This window comes from Seriola aureovittata, chromosome 2 (genome assembly GCF_021018895.1).
Source record: "Seriola aureovittata isolate HTS-2021-v1 ecotype China chromosome 2, ASM2101889v1, whole genome shotgun sequence".
Lineage (NCBI taxonomy): Eukaryota > Metazoa > Chordata > Actinopteri > Carangiformes > Carangidae > Seriola > Seriola aureovittata.
In genome coordinates, this window is record NC_079365.1 from 29,809,539 (window position 1) to 29,828,541 (window position 19,003).

The 19,003-nt window shown below is 39.0% G+C and overlaps 1 protein-coding gene and 1 long non-coding RNA gene across 3 annotated transcripts; both read left to right on the top strand.

The window, feature by feature from the left end:
- Window positions 1-7,280: 7,280 nt before the first annotated feature.
- LOC130183516 (uncharacterized) lies at window positions 7,281-8,229 on the top strand. The gene is made up of 3 exons (XR_008829839.1): window positions 7,281-7,519; window positions 7,646-7,963; window positions 8,168-8,229. It is a non-coding gene; the product is annotated as an uncharacterized LOC130183516 (long non-coding RNA).
- A 3,124-nt stretch (window positions 8,230-11,353) lies between these two features.
- Window positions 11,354-17,935, top strand: LOC130183507 (polymeric immunoglobulin receptor-like). Of its 2 annotated transcripts, none has more exons than XM_056399028.1 (7): window positions 11,354-11,556; window positions 12,397-12,684; window positions 13,193-13,483; window positions 13,610-13,927; window positions 15,163-15,273; window positions 15,629-15,684; window positions 16,538-17,426. In XM_056399028.1, the coding sequence occupies exons 1-7, from the start codon at window positions 11,517-11,519 to the stop codon at window positions 16,829-16,831; spliced, it is 1,398 nt and encodes a 465-aa protein (XP_056255003.1). In that variant the 5' UTR covers window positions 11,354-11,516; the 3' UTR covers window positions 16,832-17,426. The 2 variants fall into 2 exon arrangements, with proteins under 2 accessions (XP_056255003.1, XP_056255013.1); XM_056399038.1 differs by lacking the exon at window positions 16,538-17,426 and adding an exon at window positions 17,435-17,935 and having other exon boundaries at window positions 11,369-11,556.
- The last annotated feature ends 1,068 nt before the right edge of the window (window positions 17,936-19,003 follow it).

Genomic DNA, 19,003 nt, shown 5'->3' on the forward strand with positions numbered 1-19,003 from the left:
CAAGCTTCACAGTAAAGTGCCTTCACTTTCTAACACATCAGGGCATAACTACTGTGGTTCACATGCTTCATACCGTATCTCTACATCAGTGTAAACCTGTCACACTGACATTTTCTCTGCTTTTCAATTAAGATCTGTCTCATTATAAAATCATCTTTCTGTCCATCACAATTAGTGCGACAAGAAATGAACCAGCAAATCCTTTGCAGTGATTCTTTCTCGAGGTCGGTGCCAGGTCTTCACTGGCACGTAATGTAATGTTTCCACATTTATTCTTGTTTATGGCACTCCAATGACTCCAAATATGATTCCACCCCCATAGACACGAATGTAAAAACCTGGAAAGGTCAGAAAAGTTCACGAACCTTGAAATGTCACTGTGTAAAAAGTATAAATGGGATTAAAAAGTTGAACAAAACCAAAAATGAAAGAAAGTTTCCGAACATTTTGAGTTTTGAGTGAAAATTCAGTTCATTCAACTTAAAGGGAAAAAATGTCTGAAAAATAGTGAATATTTAGTAAAGTATAAAATATATAACAAATACTGAATCCATCAGATAATGTCTAACTGAGCTGAATATTTTAACGTTCGAGTGGATTTCTATGTAATGGTGTCTAGAAGAATTACAAATCAAAAAAATGGTGGAATATTAAAAGTGTTTTAATTTCTTTCACAGCAATCCCACTTAAATATAAAACATAAATATAATTGCAAGGTTGCCCACCCCTAATATGATAACGTCATCCCTTTTGGGCGTTTGCTGTCCTCTCATAGGTCAGCGCAGACGGTGTGCCAGGGTCCACAGCATGAGTCTGCATGCTGATGGAAGCAACATGTAAATCACTCGTATTTCACCTCCTGCTTTTGCAAAGATTTCAATTTTCCATTAACTGACTGAACTGACACTAACTGTGCGGGGATGTGAGTAACACTGAAGAACAGACATGAATTTGTTTTTATAAAAACTAGAAATAACTATGGGTCAGAAAAAGCTTGAACCAATGAATGAACATCCTGATTCAGGAAAAGACATTTCCAAAATTTCATCTCCTTGTAGAAACATGGAATTGTCACGATTCTACTAGAAACAATGCATCTCTAAATTAAGAGATTTATATATTCTTCACAGAAAATGAGGATTAAATGTCCCTTTATATGCTGAAAAGATCGTCCTACTACTTAAGCCAATAAAACAATCAAGAAATATCAATTGGATTTTAAAAACAGATGCTGGAGCTGAAAACAGAGCTGTTTTCTCAATTCCTGAAAAAAACGACACATGGTTTTCACAAAGCAACTGCGAAAGGCTGGTGTGACTGAGCTTCTATAATGCATCTTGATGTATTTACACCTGGAGTCGGGGGGATAACAGTGTATGACAAACAAACTAATCCACAGAACAAAAAGTCATCTGTAGTTCATCACTCTCATTCAGCTTTTACTCAATCGCCCTCGTAAATGTTCTTCACACCAGCAGATTATAAATAATAAATCTTAAATCTGAATAAATCAAGAGCCAGAGTTTTATAAACACCAATCAGCTCTGCGTCTGTGTATGTGTGTATGTGTGTGTGTGTGTGTGTGTGTGTGTGTGTGTGTGTGTGTGTGTGTGTGTTTGAGCCTTGGATTTAAAATCTCTATCTTATCTCCATTTTCTTTCCAGATCCACAAACACACTCATAAACCATTAACACACACTCAGCCATTGTTCCATGTTTCACTTGGAGCAGATGACATACGTTATCGGACTCCAAACCCCAAACACGGGCCAAAAACCATTAGCTCTTTTCGAAATAAGGCCGGTGTCCCTCCCAGTCCACAAGGATTGTCCAGAAGAATGATCTGTGTTATTAGTTGTGAGAGACAGCCTTAAATCGTAGGTTTCAGCACAATCAACACAATGTGGTGGTGGTGGTGTGTGTGTGTGTGTGTGTGTGTGTGTGTGTGTGTGTGTGTGTGTGTGTGTGTGTGTGTGGAGGTCAGTGTGAGGACTTCACGGTACTGAACCTGAAGGGTTCTCCTTTAATGGTTTCTTCTGCAACTATCGTTATCATATTATTTCACACTTGCTTCACACATTCTCATGATCTGTTGTTGGACACTGCTATCTTATTTGTTGGCACATTTCTAACCCACAATTTCACAATCAGTCGGGTAATTCAACATAATTTCTTTCTTGACGCAAGATGTTTGTTCCAACTTCCAGCTTCCCCATTTTGATGCCAGTTCATCTTAAACCAAACCCTCATTCAACAGTGATGTGTTGCAGATTACCGTGGCAAAGCTGGCACAGGGTCGTCCATGACAAGCAGCTTGTGTGGCAGTCTAGTCCATTTACAATTTTATATATTAAATGAATAGTTGATTAAGTGAAAAGAATAAATAGATGACCATATAAATAATGAAACATGAAGCACTGAAGATGCTCCTGCTGAGTGGTATTGGCTGTGTGGCCAGTAACACCCAGTCATATTCATGCAGGTGTATGTGGTGGACATTAACCTGACACTACCTCACCGTTACTCTGCTGATGAGCTCATGCCTGTTTCCATCCACAACCTCCTCCTCGTGGTATTTCCTGCTGTTGATCTAATGTTCACGTATGTTTTAAAGGGGGATCAGGTCTCTCAGCAGAATCCTCGGCCCTGCTCGGGGTCTTCAGGAGCTCCCTCAAACAGCAGAGCCTTTTCCACCAAATCTAACTGTATTTAACCACTTATTATAAATGGTCACTTCAAGGTCAAGCTACACCAAGAACGACAACTATAACAATAACTACAAATATATTGTTTTAAAACTGGCAGACCATATCATTGGGATCACCTTCAGAGCGATTTGATGAACGATAGAAACACTGGTGGTCCAGGATCAATACACTGATCACCAGAACCGTCACCTTCACCTCTGTCCGACAAGGTGAGGTCCACATCATTTTCTCACCTCAGAAACAAAGCTACGGCCGGACATTTATAAATCAAAGAGATGCTAAAAAAACAGTCATTCATCTCCAAACAAACGAGAGACTTTGGCTCATTCAAAACTCTGCAGCTCAGCTATTCACCAAAACCAAGAGGAGGGAGCATGTTAGTCCAGTTGAGTTGCTCTGCACTAACTTCCTATTACATTTACAGCAGAGTCGAGGAATTTACAAAGCCCTTGATGGGCGACATTCTCCTTGTTAACTATGTGCCTTCAAGAACACTGTGATTATCTACTGCTGGTTTATTGAAGGTTCCCAGAAACAGCAGAAAGAAAATCAGGGAAGGAGCTTTTGTCAATTACGTCTCAACGCTCTGGAGCACACAAGCTACAGATATCAGAGAGGCCAGCTCACTCAGTATTTTTAAAAGTACTCTGTCAACTTAACTCTTCACTTTAACCTTGAAATAGCTCTGACGTTCCTGAAACATCTTCCACTTCACTGCTGCATTTGACTTTTATTTTATGCATTCAATTAATTCTATTTAGATTTTATGAAATTTTATCCATTTAATGTGAAATATTTTAATGGGTTTTATTTTAATTTTAAACTACATTTACCCTTGAACTTCTTTTAAACCATTGTGACATTTTTAATCAGTTTTAATGAGAATTTTATCTGTTTTCATGTGAATCACTCTGTACATTTAACTTCTTTTATTGTGAAGAACTGGGCTGCATTTCTTGTATGAACGGTGCTATACAAATAAAATTCATCAGTATTATTATCATTTTATTATTATACTGTACTATTGTTTCTGACATTGTGTCAGTGTCAGGAACTTCCTATTAATCAAGTCTCTCTCTCTCTCTCTCTCTCTCCACTTTTTCTTGTTTAACGTCAATACCAAGAAGAAAGGTATTATGAAGAAATTATGATGAAAAAGAAAAAGGGGAAGGATAGACAGAAAGTGGGGGAGGAAACTTTCTGTGTAACATAAGACATAAATGCAGGAAACACAACACCTTGACACCGAGCAGCTGCAGACACAAACCAACAAGAGGAAACTGAAATAATTAACTGGAGTTTAATTATCTCAGCATCCAAAACCAACATGTGGAGCTTCCTTCTACTCGTCCTCTCTCTGATGACAGGTAAAAACATTAGCGCTCCCTGATTACTCATGTCACAGACAAATTACAAGTTACCCTGCTTCTACAAGTCTAGTTTGAGCTAATTTTCTATGTTAATAAACTTCACTACAGTCAGCAATACGAGTATCAGTCTTAGACTAACATACTGTACTCAGCACTTTACTGTAAAGCTCAGTAGATCCAGTATTTACCGGAAAAGGCAAAGCTCAGGCTCACAAACAAACACACACACTGTTCACACACGACTGACTGACTGACTGACTGACTGACTGACTGACTGACTGGTCACTGAGTTGTAGTTTGTGGCACAGACAGGTTCTACTAGAGGATGTTTACAGCTGCAGTGTTGCCAACTTGTTGCTAGATTTATAGACCTCTTCAACAAGATAAAACCCAGGTACATGACTGGACTGTGTATGGATGCTGACCGGGGGCTTAGAGCTACACCTCATGTAACGGACAGTCTACCGGGCGGCTCTGGTTTCCCGGCTGCTCATGAACTGCAGGGAAGCAAGTAATGCAGTAACTTTAACACAGCAGACGGGAGCGACCGAAAACGAGGCTTTGTACTAACCGCTATGACCAACTCTATATATCAGACAGAGAGTCAGACATAAAGACCTGCCTCTAATAAAAGTTGTGTGAGAGACAAAATAAGAAAGATATTCTGTCTCTTCTAACTTTCTCTCCAGACAAATACTGGGTGTTGACCTAGTCTTGTTTTTTAAACAGACATCTGTTTTGCTCTCAGTATTTATAGTAATTATATTAGTAATTATACACAATAATAAATGAAATAATACTAGAACATGAATTATTCCTCTGGTGAGCAGACAGTGGTTTGTTTTGTTTGTTTGTTTATCTTTATAATTAAATGAGACTAGGTGAAAACCCAGTATATGTCTGGACCACCTACAGGTAAATCCTGATTATATAACTGTGAAATGAAAGACTGAGCTGTGACTTATAAAATGATCACTGTGATGAAAGTAGTTTATCTGCTGTAATGGAGGCAATGCTCAGTGTATTGGAAGTGCTCCTCCTCTTCCCCGGTAGACTGTGGCTCGGCACTCCGCTGACCAGTGGTGGAAATATTATCACTCAGTCAGTTAGTGACATTCGAGATTATAGGACTGGCCCTGCTGTTGCAGTCCAGCCAAAAGATGTAATGGAGAACTAAAGTCAAACCTGTTTCCATTTTTATCCTGAATATTAAGTCCACTGAGATTTAAAATATCTGACTTTGGCGACTCCTGGTGGTGACCCCACTAAACTACATGTTTATGGTCACAGTAGTGCAGCAAACATCTCTGCTGAGTTAGAAAATACTAAAAAACATGGATGAATATAAATTACATATCTGAAGATTTTACGAGCAGAGGCTTTCCTGCAGAAATTACTAGAAAAAAACAATATGTATGAATAAAAATAAAGACTCAAGTTTAATTGAACACCTGTGAAATCTACTGACTGACCCAGAAAGTCTGTTTCCTGGTTGGATCCAAACAGTGAATGTTTTGTTGATAGAGAGTTTATATTCAGATTACAGTGGGCTTGTTTCAGTGTCAGACCTGATGTACGGTTTTATTAAACTAGCTACATTAATCTAATAACTCCCACCGTATAGGGTTTTTGATTTGGTGAAACAGTGTCACACTCAAGCTCAGACATCCGTTTACTGTCTTCCTTGTGTTTAATTTCACATAAGCATTCCCGTTTCACACATGCTATGCCGACTAGCACCAAAGCAGTAACCGTGCCGTCCGCCAGGTAATCAACTGAAATGACAAATAAAACAAAACCACAATATTAATGACACGGAAATATTACCTACTGTAATCCGCATACATGAACATATAGTGTTCAACGCAACTTGTCATCACATTATTTACATCTCTTAACTCACTAGCTCAGCTTCACCAGTCAAAACAATGGCATCCAAATAAAGATCCGGCCGGTTACTAGGCTACATACTACCACAAGAGGCTGCTATGTATTTTACAAAACAATGTGGGATAACTGAACACCTGATGTGAACTTTTCTCTTTCATCAACAGGCTGTGAGGCTTCATCTGAAGACAAGGAATGCACAGGGGGATGGGTTGAATTTACCTGCAAATCGCCTGAGACAAATGGAAAATATCAAATCAAAGTAGTTCACCCCAAAGGAACCGTACGAGGTAGTGGAAACGTAACGGGAATCTTTTCCTCTACCATGATACAGAAGGTAAAACTTTCAGGGTGGCCATCAAACAACTCAAACATGATGACTTTGGGAGTTACAGGTGTGAAGTCACAAACCGAAACAAAGCTGCGAGAAAGAGCTGGTAAAAATTCTCCATCTTTTTTTTTTTTATAACTGTCTCATGTCTTTTTGTTAAAACACTTTATAACTGTAACAAGAAAAGTCCTACACAAATAACGTTACTACTATTATAATTATTATTATCTGTCACTAAGAGATTGAGGTTTTAAAAATATCTCAAAAGATTTTTTAATTGAAAACATAATGTATAATGTATGGTGGTAACAAATTCAATGGAGCTAAATTTTACATCCAAACTTGAATCCCAAATCTCAAACTCTCAAATGCCAGTTATACTGACATTTCTTCCCAAGCCTTTGACATTCAGTAGAGTCTCCTTCCATTTCAAGTCATCATCTACATACAGTAGTTTATCAGTTAGAAACTAGAATTACCACCTTGCAGCTTTATGTCTCCACCAACTAGTCCAGTTGCAGTTTACGTTCGTGTTTGTCCAGACTCATATGTTTGATACAGTCACCACAGTTCCAAGGGGGGCACCCAAGATTAGTGTCAACTCACTCTCCGATCAAATGTGAAATATGGTCACAATCTCTCCTTCTGTTCCTGAGTTACAGTTCCTGAGTTTTGTGAGGTCACAGTGACCTTAACATTTGACCTTTGACCACAAAATTCTGAACAGTTCTAAGTGAACGAAATTCTCTCAAGGCGTTACTGAACACATTCAGAAGAATACGATGGACAACCTGAAAACGACCCTGGCCAGGTGTCGCATGCGCAGAAGCATAAAATGGAAATCAATTTTCACAAAGCACGGATCATAACTCATGATACAATAAATAAATTTGACATGTTTTACCTTTCTGTTTTACCTGCAGAGGGAGACGTCTGCCTGAAACCGTTTAATCAAACTGCGTATACAACAGCTAAAACCACCATCACATGTGATGATAACAAGTCCAGAGTCAGGTTTTTATGCAAAGAGAAAGGTGACATCTGTGAGGAAATTTCATCAACAAGGTCAAATGGGAGGTTCACTCTCACAGCCACCAACAGCAGCTTCAACATGTCCATCAGTAATGTGTCCTCAGAGGATGCTGGTGTCTACTGGTGTGGACTGGAATCAAAAGACGGAAATCAACAAATTACCCTCAGACAAATACGACTGGAGGTTAAAAGTGAGTAATTAACATCTGCAGCTTCTGAAGTTTGTTCATATATTAAAGCATACTAATATTTTAGTTTTTCTAGATGAGAACCATTATTTATACAACTGTTTTATTTAAATCTGTCTCTATCTACAGAAATTCCTGACTTCACAAGATCCCCAATGGTTGGAGAAACCTTCACATACTGGTGTGATTATAGCAGTCACACTTCTCATACTAACAAATTCATTTGTAAGGGAGAAGATCCGTCTGTATGTGAACGTCTAGTAAGCACCCAACATAACAAGATGAACAATGGGAAGTTTTCCTTGAATGACGACACACAGAAGAGAAATATCACCATTACAGTGAGCGCTGTAACAGCAGACGACGCTGGGACATACTGGTGTGGAGCAAAAAGCTTTAACAAAGAACGCAGCAATCCATTCTTCCACAGATTCATCATGACTGTAGGTGAGTCATGTTATTTTATAGTGTGGATGAAATCTGACCCTGGTTCAGATTGTAGGCGGCTAACTGATGGATGGATAAGCTCACCTGTGGCAGGTTCAATTCCCTGCAACAGCTGAGACGTCTGTTTCAGTGACACTGAGACTGTTCAGTGGAAGTCGCTGCTGCAGGATCATTTTTTAAATTCAATTTTTTTTTTTTTGACAGGTCCTGAATTGTATATCTCATTTTCTATACACTAACTGAGCACTTTATTAGGAACACCACACTAACACTGTGTAGTTCCTCCTTCGCTCAGCATCAGTTCTTCATGTCATGATGCAACAAGATGTTGGAAACTTCCCTCTGAGACTCTGCTCCATGTTGACGTGATGCATCACGTCATTTCTGTTGATTTGTCAGCTGCACATTGAAGTTGCTAATCTCCTGTTCTACCACACCCCAAAGGTGTTCTGCTGGATTCAGATCTGGAGACTGGGGACAGCGTGATGCATGAACGTGCAAAAATGAGTTCAGTTCATTTAACACGTCTGGTGGAATAATAAATACAAATCGTGTCGCAAGCGGAACGTGACCCAGCTGCCCCCAGTGGACCCCCCGTGGAACTGGCACTGCTTACGCATTGCACTGCTTCCACATGATTGGCCGATTGGATAATGAATAAGCAGGTGTGCAGGTGTTCCTAATAAATTGCTCAGTGAGATTATTTTGCCATTTTATCTGTAATCTGTCACATGTTATTTTCCGAGCCTCCACCTACATTGACGCCCTCCATCCATCAAGATGCTTTATCTTCTACCTCGACGATCTGCTGAGAGTCACGGTGACAAAGAGGAAGATGTTCACATAAATGATCTTTATCTATATTTCTGTTGTGTGGTTTTGTCTTGCAGAGGGCTCTTCGTCCCATGGAGTCACTATTGCAGTCACCTGTGTAGCTGTGTTGGTTCTTGTTGTTGTTGTTGTTGTTCTTATTGTCTACAAACGTAAGATTTTTTTTAACAGTCTGCACAACATGAAACACACACATTCACACGAACTTACAAGCCTTTGGAAGGTCACACGTGTCTACCTTTCAGGGATACACAATGGTCAAATCATAAAGTCATATTAACTGAATACAAACAGGTGTAACTCCGTCAGTAGTACAGTAGGTCGAGGTAGAGAAGGAGACAGATCTGTGATGAAATCCATCCACATTTTCTTCTGCTTGTTAATTTCTTTGTTCTTGTCTTTTTTTAAGTTTTCTAATTTTTCTCTGCCAGGATTTAAGGCTTCAAAAGAAAGAAACAAAAACACAAGAAATGAAGAAGCAGAGAACGAGAATGAGGTACGTGCACATATTTATCTTTGTAAACAGTGTGTGTGTATTTGCTCTTATATCCCTGTGGTCGGAGTTACAGTATAAAGACTCTACAGCCATGCTGGCAGGTCTGTGAGGCTACTTTTAGCTAAATGCTAGCCAACATGCTCACAGAGTATTCATCCTCTGTTTTTCATTCTAATAGGATTATGGCTATTCAGAGATACAAGATTGCCTCCAGAGGCCAGACTCTGCACCAAAAACAGTTTATGTCACTGCCAACTTTCCCACAAACCACTCTGCCTTCACGCCTCACTCCGAAGTTCAAAACAGCTCTGGTGAAGTGAGTGGTGACACATATTATAATATGAGGGGCAGTGACCAGTGTCCTATCTACTCTACTGTCAATAAAGCATCCAGATTTCCAGAGGATCCTCTATATTCCACTGTCGACAACCCAGAGCAGCACTGAGGTAAACTGACAGTTTTCAGTTCATTTCTATGGGATCACAGAAAAGAGTCACCTGCTAGATTTTATGGATTGAGGGACGTTCTTTTGTTTTGTCTGTTTGTCTTTTGGTGGGGTTTATTTAAAGCAGCAATGTGTAAGTTTACACAGCTAACGTTAGCATTAGCAGCTGTTTACTTACCAGTCTACAATAAACGTTGTGAGTTCAGCATCAAACTTCACTCCTTTACTCACCAACAGCTGTCTGCAGAGGTGGAAAGCAACGCCAGTGTTAACTCTCATTTCTTTTCCTCTACTGAAGTTAGCATGCTAACCAGCTAGCCCTGGCCCGTCCAGTCCGTATCGACACTTTCTGACAGTGACTCACTGTGGCCTCCAAACTGCCCTGAAGACGTAGCGCTACTCGGAGGGCGATATAAAGACAACGATGGCTGAAGTTCTTGTCAAGCGACAGTCACCACCATCCACTACCGGCAAGAAACCACGCTCAAAAAACCGAATGGTTTGGGTGCATGACACATAGGCTCATACACCCTGAGCACCGAGTCCCTGTTTGGACTCTTGGCCCCTACAATAATTTTTATGTCGATGATGTCCAGCTGTACTGCTCTTTTTAACTTGACGAAGGAAACCAATTGTCCATTTCAAATGAATGTTTAGATGCCACAGAGACTTGGATGACTGACAACTGCCTTCAGCTAAATGCTAATAAAACAGAAGCTCTTATAATTGTTTCGGAAAAAGTAACTTTAAATTTCAACCAACGTGTGGTCATTGAGTGGTTGTGTTCAACATAATCATTTTCAATGAGTCTCTGTAGGTAGAGATGAGGATGATTATTCATGCTTTCATTTCTTGCCTTTAGATAATTGTAAACGCTCTTTTTACCTGTTTGAGTCAAACTTCTTTCAAATGTCTCTAAACTCACCAAAATCTTTATTCAGACAGGCTTTTGGTCAGTGTGTCTGAATACCTCTTCATTTAATCTTATTGCTCTTTATTTATTGTATTGCTTTTATTGTCCTATTTCTTGAACTTTTGTACTTTTTTATGAAGTATCTGTGAATGGTGCTATATGAATAATTCTTTACTTTCTTAACTTACTTACTCTCTTTCTGAATTTCCTGTTTGTCTCTACTGGTCCTTTGAAATAAAGGAATAAAATGGCCAAAAAATACCTAAAAAAGAAAAAATAACAAGCTGTGTGACATTATTTACTTTGTTTGATTCAAAGTTTAGTCGCAGGACTCACAGCAGCACCAACGGACCAAACGGGGGAAACCATGGCTCATAATGGCTCATGCACGTCACTGATAATGCTGTGGATCGAGCGATGACATTTTAGAGTTTCTAGAAAGGTCAATTTTGGAAATGTTTCTTGGGGTGGACATTGGACAGAAGTAGAAAGGTAAAGGCTTTAGTAAATTTCTTACAGATTAAACTTCTGCATAACCAATAGACTCCAATCAGGAACAATCAGTGCTGCAAATGTAGCATGACTAATTAAATCATAACAAAATCACCTGGTTCTTGTAATTTAAATGTGTGTTGTCTGCTGATCAGGATGTTATCATGTCGAACTATTCTGGGTCAGAGGAATGATGTACGACCCACAAGGGAAAAAATCAGTGAAAGAAATAAACAGGAAGGTGATAAAAAGGGGAAATAAACTCACGAAACACAGCCGCTCACACACTGGAGATCAATCGACACATGCACAGAGGAGCTGTTAAGAGCTTGAGTTAAACTGTCTCACTGAGGATTTCAGCACCAAGACGAACAAAATGAAGAGTTTTCTTCTACTCGTCCTCTCACTGATCGCAGGTAAACTATTTGCTACTGCTTGATTACTGATATTAGAGATGTGGTGGATCAACCAGCTCAGGGTTGGGGTTTAGAGCTTTGTACCAGCAGCCACCACTCATACGAATAAGTTGTAGTAACGTTGCGCAGAAGCGATGTTTCATTTATTTATTTATTTACCCTGTGCACATGCTGTTGTCTGTGCTGTGTGTAAGACTCTTTTTACTGCAACTTACTTAGAAGGTAGAAATAAAGTGACCTAACCTAAGAAATGTACCATAGTGCATCCTATGGTGTATCAGTATCGGCTACGGCTCTTTTTGTATTACTTTGCTTTATCATGGGCCGCAGCAGCTCAATACTGTAAAGTAGCTCACTAACTTTAGCCAACAACCAAGTATAACACATGAGGTCAAAAACTAAAGCTAACAGAATTAAAAACAGCCCATATTGTTTAATATTCAATTAAATACATATATATTTTCAGCTTCAAGGTTTTATTCTCTCCTTCCAGAAATGCTACACAGGTAGTATTTGTGATTCATGCATCTCTCAGAGCTGATGTTCTGAATCTGAACCAGCGATGCTTTTTATTCCATCTGAGCTGATTTTCTTTGACAATTACATGAAAACATGAGGTTCTAATATTGATCAAGGATACAACAAGAATTCAGACTGGATTCGTGCTCATTGTGCTGCTGAGACAACACGAACAACAGTAAAAACCACACCCTGAAAATATTTCCTGTAGCTGTTGCTCTAAATTAATAAACATTAAATAGAAAAGATGTTAGTGCAGCAGCTCTGAGACTGTTTCAGTATCTAATATGATATGAACTTTTCTCTCTGTTTGATCTACAGGCTGTGAGGCCAGATCTGCAGTGAAGGGATGCATCGAAGCATGGACTGAATTCACATGTAACATCTCTAACACAACAGGACACTGTAGAACAATCATCATTACATCACCAATAGGAATGACAGTAATTAAAAATTGGGAAAGGAATGGCAGAATTAATCTGTACCATGAAAAAAAAAAAAAAAACTCCACGTTGCTTATCAAACCTCTTAAAATAGAGGATGCTGGGAAACACACCTGTGAATCTTACAATACAACCATTTATGATGCAAAACTGGAATCAAAATATGGTAAGAGACTTTGACCTTTAACAATATATCATTTACAGAAGTCCAACTAAAATGAAATGTGATGTTTTTGTCTGCCACAGTGTACATAATGTGAAAACATTAGAAATCACACTGAGCCCGACAGCAGCTGCTCGACTCAACAACAACCCTCGTTCGCTTCTTCTTCCCTCCTCACTTACATGAACACGTCTTGTCCTGCAGCTCAGTTTGTTGGACGCAACACAAACACTCAGTGAGATGCTGGTGTGGTCCTTACTCTTCAACACCACTAACACATGAAACAACTACATATGATTTCAGGAGAACTTTAAGATGAAAAATATGAAATATGTCATTGACAAGAGATTAGTTATAAACAGAACGGACAACTCTGATATCACATATGCTGCAACATATGCTGCCAATTTCCCCATTTTACAAACAGTCATCAATTTTCACAAAGCACGGATCATAACTCATGATACAATTAATAAATTTGACATCTTTTACCTTTCTGTTTTACCTGCAGAGGAAGACGTCTGCCCAAAACCGTTTAATCAAACTGCGTACACAACAGCTAAAACCACCATCACGTGTCATCATAACAAGTCCAGAGTCAGGTTTTTCTACAAAGAGAAAGGTGACATCTGTGAAGAAACAAGGTCAAATGGGAGGTTCACTCTCACAGCCACCAACAGCAGCTTCAACATGTCCATCAGTAATGTGTCCTCAGAGGATGCTGGTGTCTACTGGTGTGGACTGGAATCAAAAGACGGAAATCAACAAATTGCCCTCAGACAAATACGACTGGAGGTTAAAAGTGAGTAATTAACATCTGCAGCTTCTGAAGTTTGTTCATATATTAAAGCATACTAATATTTTAGTTTTTCTAAATGAGAACCATTATTTATACAACTGTTTTATTTAAATCTGTGTCTATCTACAGAAATTCGTAACTTCAGAAGATCCCCAATGGTTGGAGAAACCTTCACATACTGGTGTGATTATAGGAGTCAAACTGCTTATAATTACAAATTCATTTGTAAGGGAGAAGATCCGTCTGTATGTGAACGTCTAGTAAGCACCCAACATAACAAGATGAACAACGGGAAGTTTTCCTTGAATGACGACAGACAGAAGAGAAATATCACCATTACAGTGAGCGCTGTAACAGCAGACGACGCTGGGACATACTGGTGTGGAGCAAAAAGCTCTGACAAAGAACGCAGCAATCCATTCTTCCACAGATTCATCATGACTGTAGGTGAGTCATGTTATTTTATAGTGTGGATGAAATCTGACCCTGGTTCAGATTGTAGGGCGCCAACTGATGCAAACAAAGACAGCTACAGTCATTCTTACTGGCTGGTCTTTTCTGTTGTCCTATGAACATACTTTAATGAACAAAGTACTGTGCAAAGGTTTTCGGCCCTGTATGTGTTCAGATTCTTATCCATCACACGGTCTCATCAGTGAGGCATCTGATTGGGTCCAAGTTTATTCTGCAGCAGGAAATCCTAAGTCATAAAATCAAGTTCTCCGTGATGTCTGGAACAAGCACCTTGAAAAACTGTGCAGGTTTACTGAGGAGAACTGGTACAAAGGGTGGTCACAGCAAATACTGATTTGATTTGGGTTTTTCTGATTACTGCGCTTTGATTTTAGATTGATAAAACATCCTCACTTTACCTTCAGCGCCAAAAACCTTTGTATGTGTCTTCATCTGTTGAGTTTCAGGCAGCGTTCTCCTCCAGAATGACTAGTTCCAGTAGAAGAAACAAACCTCTTCGTTGTGTATGTCGATAAAAACAGTTCTCCTTTTTAAAAATACACTGTGAAGTTTAGTAACATCAAGAATGGTACTGCACTATTTTTGGCTCTGAGCAGTTGCCAGGCAACCAGCACAGACATCAGGATGTAAACATCACATTTTACACAGAGGTTTTTGTACAGATTAAACAAGATACAACATGTTAATCAATGACCTTTAGTGGTACTGGTGGGCCACAGGCTAACTGCCCCCCCACCCTCCCATTTCCTGTCTTTAAGCTAAGATAACGAGCTGCTGGTGGTAACTTCATAAGACCAGTAACTTCTTATTTAACTGTCTGCCAGAAACAAATAAGTGTCTTTTCCACGGTTCAAACTATTTCTCAAAAGGCCATTAAACAACCTCTGAGCTTTTCCTACTGTTTAATGACAAATTGTCTCGTTCTATTTCTTCACATTCACATAAGTTTATATTTTTTAATACTGATCTGCATTTGTACATATTTTCATTGTTTTAAAAAGTTAATTAGATGCTGGAGGCCAGTTTTAAACATTTTAATATTTGTGCTAAAGAGGATAATATTAAGTCCCTTTGCAGGTTACATGGTCTAAGAATTTTTCTCTGTCTTTACTTTTCTCAAAATATTGAATTAAGAAATAGATTTTTTATTTTTACAGCACAGATGGCTCTGGATCATAATGACATGTGTTGTGTGTTGTGTGTTGCAGGCGAGTTTGATGTAACCGGCAGGTTTGAAGTAATCATTACTGGGATCGTCTGTGTAGCTGTGCTGCTGCTGCTGCTGATGCTTGTGCTTATTTCGATCCTTGTCTACAAACGTAAGAGAGTTGTCAGTTTGCACAACATAAAACACTTACACTCACGCTAACACACGTATGTTATGACACAAAACCACATTCACGTACTTCACTACCCATAAAAACAACAGCAGAAACGCTCCGACGTCAGACTACATGTGACTTTTTCAAGTTGATCACTTTTCCTCATTTCAGGCGGAAACACGATGGTAGTTAAATTAAAAAATAAAACTAAAACCAAAGGAAAAATACGAATGAAATTCTGTCACCGGTGCTGGTTATAAATGAGGTGGTCAGAGAGGTCACTATGTGTCAGTGAGATGAAAAGTGGTGAAATTAATCCAGTTCATGTCCATCTGCTTGTTTATTTCTGCAGGATTTTCACATTCAAAAAAGACAAGACCTGGAGCAACAGCGAAGGACGTCAGAGAGGTTAGTGTATAAATGTCTTTGTATGTAGGTGTACGTGTTGTTCTGGAAAAACTGAGCACTACTTAAATAACCCATACCAGGAGGATGCCTGACATTTAAGTATTTGTGGTGCAAACACAATAAAGAACTGAAGCGTTATGTTTCACAGTTACAGATGTTTCCTCACAGCTGCTGTGAAAACATCTGTAATAAACTGTAGAGAGCTTCTTTTAATATTATTCCAGTAATATTTTACAAGTTGTGGCCAAATTTTCAGCCTTGAGATTGTTGTGATGTAAATCTGAACTGAACTACGATGATGCCATCTTGTTTGAATAAACTTTATTTGGATTGTCAATGGACAAACATCACATGGTGGCCAATCGATTGTTCTGTACAGTAATAGCAGAGAAGTCGCAGGCTCTGTCTGTAAAGGAAAGCCAATTAAAAAGTGTAGTGTGAGTTAACACACGTCTGTCCAGCTTCACAGGGTCAGATTCAGGTGCACCACCACCTCTGACATCCAAATAGTGAAAGCTTTTCTTCCCTGTTATCTAGAACGCCTCTGGTCAGAATGCACAGACAGAGCTGACAAAATAAATCCAGGACACCTAATATACAAAACAGTCTACATAGTATTATACATGAGAAAATAATGATGAGCCCACTGTTGAGTAGCTACAACCAGTTCCAACAGAAAATGTGTCACTATATGATATAGTGTTAAAAGGGATCTTTTACATATGCATACATTTTAAAATTATACAATCCAACTAATGCCACATACATGACAGAAATATAAGAATATAAATATAAAAATAAATATATAAATATAAACTGGATATGAACTGTATTTTTCCCCCTTCTCTGAAAGGATTATGTGTATGAGGAGATACAGAAGTGCCTCCCGAAGCCAGACACAGGAAATGCAATGAACTCGATTTATGTCACTGGCAACTTTCCCACAAACCCCTCTGCCTCGCTGCACTACTCTACCATCAACTTTCAGAAAAGCTCTGACAAGGCTGGTGGTGAGGCACTGGTCCCCAAACCCCGCTCCTCTGCCTGCGAATACTCTACTGTCAAGATCATCCGAAGTCCGACCCACTCGACAGTCGTTCAACCATCCACATCTACGGAGGACGCTCTCTACTCAACAGTCAACTAGCCAAAGCAGCAACAAGGAAAGATCAGCTCTGTCAGGAATATTTGAAATCTACAACATCTGTGGACAAGATTTCAGATCACTCTTTTTTTTTTTTTTTAAACAATGAAATCCAGCTCAGACTCAGGAAGCACATCCAGATATTTAGATGTTGGGCCTTCTCAATGCAAGTTAGTAGGAGACACCGGATTTGGAGGATTGGAGTTATTGGTGTTATTTTTATATCAAATCCCTTTTCATTAGTTTCATCATAAGGTCAAAATTTAAACTTGTCCATATAACGACATTCCCTGTACTTTGGATATAGTGCAAATTTGTAAATTCCATCTAAACATTAGCATTTAAGCATTATCATTAAGAACATGTTAGCATGCTGGAATTAGCATTTAGCTCAAATCCTAAGTACGAATGTGAAATGCCACACCTATTGCATAGTGCGGTCACAATTTTACACAAACAACCCACAAATGTTTATTTATGCGTTTTCAAAATATAATTTATAATATATCATTATCAGTTCTTATTTAAATGAATTAGACATCCCTAAAGCCTGTCTATTGCAGTTTATTCCTTGTGCACTGGTGCCATGTTCGGTTGGTCATTCAGGGCCGACATCAGCCACGAGTGAAGTGGAAGGGACCGTCGCTGCTTGGCTTAGCCTGCGCTGGGGTGTAACTGTGGGTTGGAAACATATCTGAAGCTGCTACTGGTGACTAGGGCTGTTATTATCATCATGTCATGACCAGTTTCAGTTGATTAATTGTCATACAAGTAATTGCAATTAATGTATCTTTTTCTGTTCATTTTATGCCACTATTATTGTATTAATAAGCAGTTAAGTGCTAGCGCTAGTGTAACTAGTGTTTAAAAAGGATGTTTGTCTTACAGTTGTGTTTAATGTGTTGGTGTCATGTTTATCTGAAATTGCTTTATCACAATCAGTTTGACAAATCTGCATCACAGTGGAAACATTTCTCTCTTCAACACCAAAGTCAAAGCCTCATCCTGTCATAGCGTTTAACACATTTTGAAACATTATCCTATCTGTTATTCTGTGCTGTAGATAAATATCTTCCTTCCTCAATAAAAGACAGAGGTGGTCGTGATGTTTTTAATTTCTTTTTGGGTGTGAAAGCTATTGCTAGTTCTCATGACGGATCCTTCAGATGAGCAGCAAGCTTGTACCAAACTCCACTGAGATGTTCAGAGTGTTGCTTCCACTTTGTTTTGTGTGAACTGGACTAATACTGACTAACACTTCATACTGAGGAAGAGGAGTGCACAGTCTTCCAAAATTTTTTGGTTACTAAACTCGGTCTTAAAATCACACTCACCCCATTATTACTGTTTTGTTTGTCTTTTACTGTATGTTTTTTCAACCAGCTGACACGTGATCCCGGAGAGAAAAAATAGTGTCATTCATATTATGGCATTAAAGCCAGACAGACAGAATAAAGATTAATGAATAATTCTTTTACTTATACTCCTGTACTGACGGCCTTATTACTCTGGTGACTCTTTACATCCGTCTGCAGGCAGCAGATCTTTTCTATCCACAGACTGTGATTGAAGTGATGTCTTGCACTGTCAAGGCACAATTATGCACAAGATCCACTTCAGACAGTTGAAATAACCACAGAATCCATATGTACACATCAAACGTCTCATCCACAAATTCCTTTCACCATTTGTCTTTTATCCATTTACTAATGTTTATAATCTAATTCTGTCCACAGAGATTAATGTACCTACTGTCTGGAAATCTGCACTAGTGTTACCACTGCATAAAGCCCAATTGCCTGAGCGATAGTCTGACCGACGACGTTGGAGATAAGACTAATAATTGTTAGACCCCTGCTTCCTCAAATTAGAGATGCACCGATTGATCGGCTATTGATCAGAAAAGGCTGGTTTTCAGTGTGATCGACTGTGATCACTGACCAGTCTCAGATATCCAATTCTGTGCCTGTGAAACTTACATTCATGTGCCAAGCAATGGTTCATGTCGCACAAACAATAGCAATTTGTGAAACTTGTCAGGCCAAAGTAAGCCATGTAGGAACAACCACGAAAACATTCACAACAACAAACTTAATCAGACACTTAAAACATGACACTCAGCCTGTTAGTGCTGCAGCACAGCTCCTCTTTACCACAACTGGGTTCTACAGTGCG

Bases quoted from the DNA above. Each gene is read 5' to 3' on its own strand.
- LOC130183507 (XM_056399028.1), top strand. From the start codon at position 11,517: ATGAAGAGTTTTCTTCTACTCGTCCTCTCACTGATCGCAG. The intron at 12,685-13,192 runs GTAAGAGACTTT...TTTTACCTGCAG, and splicing joins AAAACTGGAATCAAAATATG to AGGAAGACGTCTGCCCAAAA. The intron at 13,928-15,162 runs GTGAGTCATGTT...TGTGTGTTGCAG, and splicing joins CAGATTCATCATGACTGTAG to GCGAGTTTGATGTAACCGGC.